Source organism: Ictalurus punctatus, chromosome 1, assembly GCF_001660625.3.
Source record: "Ictalurus punctatus breed USDA103 chromosome 1, Coco_2.0, whole genome shotgun sequence".
Taxonomy (NCBI): domain Eukaryota; kingdom Metazoa; phylum Chordata; class Actinopteri; order Siluriformes; family Ictaluridae; genus Ictalurus; species Ictalurus punctatus.
In genome coordinates, this window is record NC_030416.2 from 7,294,007 (window position 1) to 7,306,407 (window position 12,401).

Here is a 12,401-nt window from a genome sequence, read left to right on the forward strand (position 1 = left end):
TTTCTGAAATATCATCTGGCAAATACAAACAGTTGCCTTTAGGTGTAGTCAGTGCTGTATTATACAAAATGGCTAAAAATGGGGTGCATTGCACTCCAGACACAAACATAGTCGGTGAAATTATGGGAAAGCAATACATGCTGCTAGTGTACCAGCAACACCTCTGCCTTGAAGATTTTCCTAATTGTTCTGTACTCTGACTGGGATATGTTGTTCAGCTCCTTAAATTGTTAAATGAATCCATTAAAACTTCCATTTACATCACCACCCGAGCACTAGTAAGTCATAATGGCGATCACATAGCCTACACATTTTCACACACAGTCATACTGTAATAGTGAAAGAATGGAAAACTGTTTTGCTGGTGATGAGTAAGTGTGTGTGAGTAAATTTTATTTACTACAGCATGATACATCCTGGATTTAAGCGTTAGTCATTTTCAACTCATTAACTGTGATGCTAAAATTGTATCTGCAAATGAAAGATAAAGAAATTCCTCACAAATGAATTTGTTCACTGAAGCATGTACCTGATGTAAAAATGCTTTGTTCATCCAAATGATTTTAGAAAGGAATTACTGCTAGAGGGTGAATTTTTAGTCTGCAGTCACTGATTATTATTGTAAATAGTAAATAACAAATGTACATGCTTTCCAGGTAGAAAAGGCTTCCAGATAAATTTCATATTAAGCTTCTGTACATTTAAGATATTTTTTATTCTTTTGTTCTAAATCTTAGTTTTTTATGTTGTGTGTATTACTAATCTTTTTATTATTATTATTTGTTACCTTACATTATGATATTACTACTAACAAAATCTATTAGTGATACTACACATTTTAATTATGCTAACTTATATTTTCAGTATAAACAAAAAACTTTAGCTGAAATCTGTGTATTTTTAGCAGGAGGATAAAGTAGAACTAGAAGTAGAAGTTGAATAAAGTAGAAGTAGAATAAAGTAGAAGTAGAAGTAGAATAAAGTAGAAGTAGAAGTAGAATAAAGTAGAAGTAGAATAAAGCAGAAGTAGAAGTGTGTGTGAACAATGTTAACACGAGCCTCTTTTGTATTTCATATTTAGCATATATGGTGTGTTTTCTTGTTAACCTGTGACGGCACAGCAGTTGAACATTAGCCATAATTTAAGCAGCACTTAAAAGGACATGTAGTTAGAGTGCTGATGATGTTGTGTAAATGTTGTTTTGCTGAGGTAGTGTGGGACTTGCTCTGGTGATATGGAGTTAAAAAGTTTAGAAATCTGTTTTTTCCATCCATCCATCCATTTTCTGTACCACTTCCCCTACATGGACCCCCCCAGTGTTATTCCTTCTCATTTAACTTTTAGTTGGTGATAAATCAAATGGCAAAAACAATCAGAAATGACCTTATATGTGTTGTAAATATGGTATCTCATAAGGCCTATGCTATGGTAAACTGGAAATTAGAGCTGCTTTTATTGCAGTTGATAACAGACATCTGCAATGTAAATACCCTAGCAATTTTGCTCTAGCTAGAACATATGTTTGAAACCCAAAATTCCAGACATACACATGAAATGGGATGGATAACATGTCACTAGGTCCATAGTGTAAGTGGAGGGGTTAATACACATATGAGCATAATGTTCGAATATTGACACATAGCATGACATAAATAAAGAGACTAATATACATGTAGGTAAATGCAGAGTGTAGTACATACTGACACACTACATGTCCAAAAATTAGTCGATGCCTGTCCATCACACCAATATGTGCTTTTGGAACATCCCATTTTTGAACACCACTTCATGGAAGGCCCACATGTGGGTGTGATGGTCAGGTGTCCACAAACTTTTGGCCATGTAGTATGTATGAATATAGCAGCATATAAAGAATATTTATAGATACATTTAGAATCTGGGTATAGAAACTTAATACATTTGATAGAAATGGTGCATATTTATTTGCATAAATATTCAAGTTTATAATACTATTATCATCAGAACATTGTTAAACGATTGGACTTCAGTCACAGCCGGTTCACAGTTCTCTCCTTTCCACTTTTTTCAACCCAATCTTGTGCAATTTTCATATGAAATACTATTACTTTTTTTCAATATGAGTTAAAATTCCTATTATTCACTGGGAATTTATAATCATTACACCTTAAAAGTCTATAGGTACATTTACTCTATAGGTCTATGCATTACATAAAAACCATGTATTCGGTTAATGGCGCACTTATATAGCACTTTTATCCAAAGCGCTTTACACTGTCTCATTCACCCATTCACACACAAACTCACACACCAATGGTAGCAGAGCTGCCATGCAAGGCGCTAACTTGCCATCGGGAGCAACTTGGGGTTCAGTGTCTTGCCCAAGGACACTTCGGCATGTGGAGTCATGTGGGTCAGGAATTGAACCGCCCATATATACTGGTATATTATATATACCATATATATGTATATACCATATACATACTGTGTGTGTGTGTATATATATATATATATATATATATATATATATATATATATATATACCGGGTACGCTAATCAGGTGGTGTGTAAGTCCCTCCTCATCCTTTTTGTTTGCGTGATACTGATAGGTAACAAGATTATAAAGCTGCATTATCAAAACATACATGTAAAACATATACCATGGGCTTTAGCCAAAAATATCAAGCATGATAGGAACATTGAATTGAAACAAATTTCACAACTAATGTCTAATTTTGGCTTGTTCTTGTTGTAATATATTAACAATGGTTTTTTTTCAAAGGTAAATTAAGTCCAGTACCATGGGTTTAACTCATAATAACATGTCCAGTGTGTCACCCACTCATTCACTTCTTCCATCTCGTGAGAATTAATGATGCTTATTGACCGCTGAACCCAGGCAAGTTTTCCAGGAATTTTCCTTCCATTGGTCAGCTATGGCTGCTCTAATGGGTGCAAACGAGTTTGAAACTAATAATCCATCATATAAGTTAATGACAAACCAACCCAGGAAAGAACATGCAAAAAAGTCACCAGGGTGATATCCATGACAGCATGATATCAGTAAACGTAACTGTGCATTACACATTAATGGGTGCTTAAACCTCATTTAGCTTAAATTTTCTTCACTGCACTGCAGGCATGCAGTTCTAACAGAATTGTACTGCATAACAAAACCATAATTTAGCTAAGCTTTTACATTCTATCAATACACAATCATCAGGTTTATATATTTTGAAAAGCTCCCAAGAAATAGCCTGTTGTTTATTGGTTAGCAATTTGCTTATTCAAATCCACATGACTTCAGGGTAAACTGCACTTGGCTACAGCATTCCTACTAGGTCTTGTAAGACAAATACACTAGTTCTCAAATTGTTATGGCAGTCCTTGATCTAAAGTTAATGAGTAAATTTATGCTGTTTACTAAAAAAAAACACTAGTAGTACCATTGTTTATAATGATGACGTAAATACAGAAATAACAGGACCATATACTGTATGCCTTTGGAACTGTATCTTTAACCAAAGTATTAGGACTGGTGCACTGTATTTTTACACATTTATATTAACAACCTCTTCAACAACAAAAAAGAGATCCTGCAAACCTTTGTTATTGTGTAGCAGAGCTTGTATATATTTTTACTTCTGGACTCACAAGTCTATACACACAATGTACAGTAACTTCAGGGCCAAGTTCATTAACTTTTAATTTGCTGGCTGGTGATCCTGGTAAATGTAGTTTGGATGTCTAGAAGGTGTGTTGGTCTAGCAAGAATACAGGTAAGACATCAAAACATAGTTGTAGCTTTACTACTTGAACGATTTCGTTAATTTAGGTTGGGCTTAGGCAGGTCAGTTGGGTTGCAGTGCTGTTTAGAGGAAATGCTTGGATATTTCACTGTGGTGACAGCCCTGTCTTTTATCAACACAGAGCAGGTGTTGTCTAGCAAAGCTGAGAAGGTGGCCATAGCCTCTGAGTCCACTTTATCTTCTAGAGCTGGGCTTTTTGACCAGGAGGAGGGGATAGAGTGTGAAAATGGAGTTGCTGATTTAAAAAAAGGGCTGACAACAAGATTCTAACTCAAGCAAAGCACATACCTGGTTCTTGGTGGTTAGTTTGGTAAAGCTTATTTTCTTTGTCCTCCTTTCAGGTGGCCATGGCTACTGCACTGAACAAGCTGTCAGTTCTGCAAGTAATATAAACTCTTTATAAGCTGTCAGCCGGGCAACTGGAAGAGATCGTTTGCTCTCTAATTGTTGCTGATTGCACCAAGTCCTAGTTCAGGTTCATGTGTTGTGGTTGTATTTTTTTGCGCATGCCTCTTGGGTCACTGGCCATAGTGTCATACCTGGAAACAGGTGTGCCCATATCCCACATAAGACTTGAAGAAGTGTACCAGTGTATACACCAATACAAAATTAGAACAAAATATGGAAAGTGACAGTGAGGGCTGTGACAAGAACCATTTTGTGGTAAGGAAATATGTACATACAATTTATACAGTTTATGTTACAGTGTGTGTGTGTATATATATATATATATATATATATATATATATATATATATATATATATATATACACACACACACACACACACACACACACACACACACACACACAGTATAAGGGTACAAATGAAGAAAAAAGTTGACGTCCAGGTGATTATACTACCAATTCTTTTGTCTTCCTGTTTAATCAAGAACAAGGACATCAGACCTTTCCTTTGTTTTGGGGTATTACTGAAGGAAAGAAGCAAACGTCTTAAGTGTTGTTTATATAATCAAATAATTTGATGCATGGACTGCTCAAAGACTCCCATCATGTCTTTGTTCTAATTATATGTTTCCGTCTTCTTCCTCTGTGCTTTTTCTCAGGGCTCCATCTATGCCCTCTGTATAAACTGCCTCATCAGCTTCTCAACCGGCTGTCTGCTCATCTTTATCATTGCGTTCCATTATAAAGACATCCGGGTGAGTTCTTCAGTTTAACCTAATACTCCTGTGAGAAACATACGGTACTGTATATAAATTTTAGCCATACAATACACCCTTAAAATGATAGAAACTTTCATTGTAAAATTAAGATCCATTCTCTTTGTGATAATACTATTGGCCTAATGAACTCCAAGCCTGCAAAAGCAGAAGAGAAATTTTGCAATGAGATTTGAAGATTTTCCTTACCAATAAGATTTCTATTAATTAATGGAGTGACTTATTGTATCAAATGTACCTTTATACCAACATCACGGTTCATGTGGGATGTTCTTTTGAAAGAATATAATTGGGTGTTAGCATAAACAATATTTAAGCCATTTTTATTGGCATTATCAGTATATTGCCATTTTATATCTGCTCAGGCATTTTAAGTTTGTTTCTCATGAATATCAGTGTACATGAATTAATGTCGCTACTGATATATCATATTGGTGCCTTGATGACATGACTGTTTTATTTTTGTCAGTGGTGTAATCATAGACAGTGTACACAGCAGTTCAGTGGTAAATGATATCGTAGTATAACACTTCAGACCATCTCACAAAGTCAGTTATTGACTCTCGCTTCTGCCTGAACCTTTTAACTCACAGTGGTTACTGGGAGAAACCATGCACTTTATGAGCATTTATTTTTCAGATATCTATTGGCACTAGTGTTTAAATTAGGAACCATGTTGGGAAAATATTTAATGTTGTTTAAAGGTGAAAAGTAAAAGGAAATGCACACAGGACGTGATATACTATATTCAATACTGTGCAGCTGCTGCAGGGGAGCCACAAATAAGTACTTACCAAATAAAACAGACTGTTTTTGTACTTATGTTGATAGGTATTATAGCAGAAAAAGTAATAAGGAAAGGGAATTAAAAAAAAAAAAAAAAGATGGCAAATTAATATACATTGTGGTGGTTTCTCCCAGCACCCACAATGCATAAGACAGCAAGTCCAAGACAGCAAGTCCCAGTATTATATTACTTTCACATGCTCCTTAGATCACAATTTGAGACAGGTTACACAGTGCACCATGAGTGCCATGAAAAAAAAAAGAGCCACATTTTGCAAATGAATGTGGACTGACTGCAATATTTCTATTCCTCAATCAAACCAATAAATTATTGACCCACAAATTAAATGACAATTAATGAATTTAATAAAATATGTATGTATCGAGTAAAGAGGTAAATAGATAGCAGAAGAAACCACCTCATGGTTACCTTTAACGTAAAGCCTTTGACTTGAAACCATTTTTGGATGGTTTATTACCTATTTGTGTCAATATTACAAGAAATTGTTGTAAATGTATGTATCTGGCACTAATTATGAATGCCAATCCATGACATAATTCAGGTGTTATGGCTAAGGTGTTCACAGAATAATGATGGTAAATCACTTTGGGCCTTCTGTAATTAAATAAAATGGAGACAGTGGATGAAGGCCAAATAGAGGTGATTAGTGTGATGACTGTTAAACCATGACTGGGTGTAATTCAAGAAAGTCTACATCATGGTTAAATTGAACTGTGAGTCCTGCCCGGAGATAGAGCAAATAAGTACAGCGTTGCTGCTTTATCTGTTCTGACATTTGTTTATTGCATAAGTGAAAAAAAAAACACAGACCACTACAAAATAGCCTAGTGCTATGCAGAATTGACATTTATCATCTTCTCCATACGTATTAGACATAGTTTAGTACACCTTTATTTCTACACAAGAGGTCACACTATAAGATAATATTAAAAATTAATAAAAAAAAAAAAAAAATCAGCATACAGAGATGCCTGCTTCTTCTTAAGTATCTAATCACATGTCACTTCTGATCAAGCATGCAAAGACACAAGCGTTTCCCTGGTGGCATCTACTCCCTACCTGATATTTTGCTCCCATGGGACTCATGTAAAATTTGAGGAGAGTCCAAGGTTTTAGGAATGTGTCCTATACATTTTGTCTTTGCTATTTGAATGGTTGTAGACCCTAATACAGTACAAGCAGTGAAATTTGTTGTCATGTAAATACTTGTTGTGAAGGTAAGCTTTAGAAAAACAATTAAAATGTACAGTGCATATTATCACAATATGCGTATCACACAGAAGCGAACTGCAATTGAAATTAACTGAGTTAACAATCCTAAACGGTTACTGTTAGTTATAATAATAATCGGTACATTAAAAAAATCATTCATATTTTTAAACTTGTGCAAATAGGCTAGCATTTTTAAACTTGTGTGCAAATAGGCTAGCCCCATAACTGTGATACTTTTAAACAAAAAATTCCATCACTACATCTTCCATCCATCCATCTTATCCTTCTTCAGGGTCATGGGGGAACCTGGAGCCTATCCCAGGGAGCATCAGGCACAAGGCAGGGTACACCCTGGACAGGGTGCCAATCCATCGCAGGGCACAATCACATACACATTCACACACCCATTCATACACTACGCCTATCAGCCTGCCATGCATGTCTTTGGACCCGGAGGAAACCCCTGCAGCATGGGGAGAACATGCAAACTCCACACACACAGGGCCACAGAGGGAACCAAACCCCTGACCCTGGAGGTGTGAGGCAAACCTGCTAACCACTAAGCCACCGTGCGGAGTGTGGTAGCTTAGTGGAAGGGAAGTGGTAGCTCAGTGTTGGACTTCTGATCGGAAGGTCGTGATTTCAAATTCCAGCACCACCAAGTTGCCACTGTTGGGCCCTTGGGACCCATAACCCTCAACTGCTCAGTTGTATAAATGAGATAAATTTAAGTCCCTCTAGATAAGGGCGTCTACCAAATTCCATAAAATGTAAATGTAAATGATCGGAGGCTAATAAATCATATTGTATCATAGCAGGTCCAGTGGTAGTGATCCTAATAGTAGAAATGTTGAATTGTTGCCTTAAGAATCAAAATTGTATGATATTGAGGTTTACACCCCTATTAGACTGTTATTGTAGCATGTAGCAAAGTTTAAAGGTGCTATATATTTCTATTTTTTAGAGATTTATATATTAATCACTGGTGTCTGTGAAACCTATCTGACGTATAGAAGTAGAGAAAGGGGCTCTACGACAATAATATAATTAATAATAATTATAATAATAAATAATATAATTAATAATAATTTATTTTATTTATTTATTTATTTATTTATTTAAAGTGTGTTTTCACTGAGACCACCAAGCATTTACAAATATGTACAAAGCAGACCACCACAGTTCTTTAATATTTGTTAGTTGACTTAGAGTAAGTAAGGCTGGAGAATGATGCAGAATGTAGAAAATATTCCATGGTGTGGGCAACAAGTAGTTCCAACATTAGTTCCTTAATTTTTTATTAGTCAGTGGTGTCCAGCAACATTTTTTATGCAGCAGTCTGATGGGGGAATGGCGTTAAGGGAGGAGATGCCAGCAGACAGAACAAACTAATCAGGAGAGCCAGATAGGTCATTTGGACCGTAAGATTACCACTGAGGTTGATAGTCAATGCTTTACACCCCTTACATGAATATCTTACCAGTCAGCGGAACACGTTCAGCCTCCAGACTGATCAGCCATTCTACTGCAAAGAGGACAGGAGTCCTTCATACCTGCTACCATCAGCCTCTATAACTGATCCACCAGGTGTTGTCTATGATTTTAGGCACACGTGCACCTCCCTACAATTTACACAAGCACAACCACACCAATACACCTTTATACTTTACACATTACATTACTTTACACTTTACACACTACCTCAAATTGTCTACACTTATCTTTACTGTTCTGTTTTTCTTATATTTATTACCACGCTGTCACTTTATTACCTGGAAATGTCATTTAATTTGACACTTTCTGCAGCTACCTTATTTACTGACTTACACATAGTTGAGTTACACATACTGTTGAGCCAACAGTATCTTATAAGTATTTGGTGTCTTTAATGTCATGTTATGTCTGCAACTGTCTGCTGTTGTGACAAAACTATTTCCCTCAGGGATCAATATCAGTTTATCTATCTATCTAAAGTTCAAAAGGTCAAAATGTCCCCATATAATGAAGTACTCTTCAGAATGATATTATGTGCTTGGGAGCCTGTGTCTTGCTTGCTCTGTATGCTGATCAGTTTTGTCAACTTAGCAACATTTTAGACTTCTTTAGTGACTTTATTTCAAAAAGTGCCTAGTGACAACTCTAGTAACTTTTTCCCCTTAGATGTTAGCAAGTGTCCTGCACTTGATACAGCTCTCCAACTGCCGATTTTAGGAGTTGAGAGACCAGGTTTGCTCAATTCGCATGTGTGAGTTGATGTTCCGAAAAACCATTCACTGATTACAACGGTTCCCAATGACCAATCACTCTTCAGGATTGTTTATCCACTCACGTCTTTGTTCTTCTTTTTAACCGTTTCCTTCAGGTCATTATTTTGTAACCATTTCCTTCATGTGCTTCATGTCCACTATTTGACTACTACTGCTTCTTTTTTCTGCAGTCTTGTTAGAAATTGTAGTAAATAGTTAGTTTGTGGTGCCATGACCAAAGATGACTTCTTTTTGTAAGAAATAAGTTTCAGTAAAGCTTTTCATTCTTTTCCGTTCTAATTGACAGAAATCTTTCTCCATGTTTTGATATGCAAATTATTGTGATGATTCAATAAATAAGCCAATTAGTCTAACATCATATAGTGACCTCTAGTGAATTTTTGAGCATGAATTAGCTACTTTCTGCTGAAAACAGTTCACAACACTGAGGTTGATTGCCAGCATGAGTAAACAGTGTTCAAATCTCCTTGTGACACAGATAAAGTCTATGCTTTAAAAAGACATATGAAATATAACTTGATTTAATTTATTTAGACAGGTCTTGTTTTTGGCTAGGTTTTGTTTCTGTAACCTAATACTGTAGTATTTTTATGTATTTATGTATTATATGTATCTATTCATTCATTCATTCATCTTCAGTAACCACTTTATCCTGTTCAGGCTCATGGTGGATCTCAGGAACATTAAGTGTAAGGTGGGATTCCACCCTGAATGAACAACAGTCCATCAAAGGGCACCATACACACACATTTACACACTCATTCAGATGTATGGGGTAATGTACATGAGCCAATCCACCTACCAGCATGTTTTTGGGAGGGAAGGAAAGAAACTAGTGAACCCAACGGAAACCCACGTGGACACGGGGAGCACATCCAAAACTCCACACACACAGTAACCCAAACACAGAATATTATATACATCTAGCGCTCAATGTGCCGGCAGCAGTCTACAAAACAGTTATTTGGGGGAACTGGACAGATATAAAAACCTATATTTAACTATGTTGGTAGCATTAGTATAGCATATATTAACATATCACAGGGGAAAATATGAGGCTGATGCTATTATCTGGATGTGTAGGAATTGGTATTATGCTGATATCAGCTGATATTCAGACATGGTTATCGTCTCTCTTAATTTAAGAAAATGATTATTATATCCCACTGGTTTACTGTTTTTCATCGGATAGTAATTTTTTTCTGTAGTTGAATGGGGGAAATGTTCTGTCTTTGTTTTTGTTTGCTGCAAGTTTTTAAACATTCTTAATGAAAAGTTTATTTGCCTGAATCTGTTCTTTAATGAACATATTTCCATTTGCCTTTGTCTATACACAGTAGAAGAATCTTGCTCATTGATACACTTGCTGCTTTTTTTTCTCTCTTCACAAGCTCTTCATCATAGACCACAACCAGGTGGACTGGCGCATTGCCATGACCACCAACCGTGTGCTTTGCATTTCTCTGGAGCTATTGGTCTGCGCCCTGCACCCAGTGGGGATCTACTTTGGCCCCTTGACTTCAGCGACAAACTCTTCTTCCTCCTCCACTCTCCCCCAAGTTTCGACGCCGCTGTGCCTCTGCAGTAGTCCCATGGAGACATGGCTCGAGTTGGAGCTACTGCTATCAGCACTGATGTTCTTGCGCCTGTACCTTGTGCACCGGGCAATTCTGCTTCACAGCAAAGTGCTGCTGAGTGCCTCTTACAGGAGCATTGGATCACTCAACAACATCAACTTCACTTTCCGCTTCGTTCTCAAGGTACTCATGAACAAGTACCCAGCACGCACGCTCCTGATTTTTATCCTGCTCTTCTGGTTTACCTCTGCCTGGATGCTACGGCTGTGTGAAAGGTAGAAAGAACACACACACACACACACACACACACACACACACACACACTTATATGCTCATACTCACATACATATTGTATATGTATATGCTCACAAGCAGGCCAAACTGCTAGGCACAAATTCATCCTCCCATCACTGTTGATGGTCAATTTGAAGTCCTGATTTGGAAAAGAGTATTTAGTAGTACTTTTGTTATAAAAATAGGCTCCTTTCAGGGCCGCAGACAAATATTCCTTTATTTCCTGCCAACTCAGCATAGATTGTGAAATGGAGCATCGGTTTGTTCAGGGGAATGAATGAATCTTGTTTTGTAGTGAGGCCCACAAAAAGGCAAAGTAATTTTCAGTATGTATGTATGTACAGTGCATGGTTTAAGCACATTTTAACATGTTTTTTAAATTTGTTTTATATTTAAAATCAATTAAATTTGACTGTTATTATTAGTTGATCAATAAATGCAGTTTTGTGATCTAAAGAAAGCTATGGTTGGTGTCTATAGGAAATTGTCAGAACACTGCATCAGTCTGCAAGTTAATGCGTGCATGCATTACAAGTTAATGTAATGCATGCACATACACACACACAACACACACACACACACACACATGTATATGTATATATACACATGTGTGTGTGTGTGTGTGTGTGTGTGTGTGTGTGTGTGTGTGTGTGTGTAATATTCAATGTTAAAGTTATATGTGGTTTCCCCACTCCCAACAAACACCTTTTTAAGGGACAAAAAGTAATTGGACTTACTAACATCATTTCATTACTTGGTTGCAAATGCTTTGCAGTCAATGATTACCTGAAGTCTGGATCCCATCATTCTGTTACAAGTTGATCTTTGTCTCATTTGTCTATCTTGTGGTAAACCCTTTGTATTTACTGTGGTGAAGGCTTCTCTGTTGATTTTGACACAGATACGCCTACCTCCTGGGGATGTTCTTGATCTGGCCAACCGTTGTGAAGGGGTTTTTCTTCAACAGGGAACAATCATCCACCACAGACGTTTTCCATGGTTATTTGGGCCTTTTGATGTTCCTAATCTCATAAATGCATTCTTTCTTTTTGAGAGTGTACAACATAGTTGATTTGGCCACACCTAAAGCCTGTTGCGCAAAGCGAGTTGAACAAACTTAGAGTTGCAGAGTAAGTTTTGAGTTGACAAAACCAAATAAATCCAGCTGGGGTTAATTAAGGTTAACAGGTTTCATGATTATCAACTTTCTCAGTAGTTTTACTTTTACAATTTTTAACCTTGAATTAAGGTTTACACAGCATGCACGTGCA

General features: G+C 36.7%; 1 protein-coding gene across 2 annotated transcripts in view; it reads left to right on the forward strand.

Moving 5' to 3' along the window:
* kcnn4 (potassium intermediate/small conductance calcium-activated channel, subfamily N, member 4) overlaps positions 1 to 12,401 on the forward strand; it is a 46,595-nt gene that overhangs the window by 10,611 nt on the left and 23,583 nt on the right. For both annotated transcript variants that reach the window (XM_017467685.3, XM_017467678.3), the window contains exons 2-3: positions 4,856 to 4,951; positions 10,651 to 11,111. In XM_017467685.3, coding sequence (XP_017323174.1) covers positions 4,856 to 4,951; positions 10,651 to 11,111 — 557 coding nt within the window. The remainder of the gene's footprint in view (positions 1 to 4,855; positions 4,952 to 10,650; positions 11,112 to 12,401) is intronic.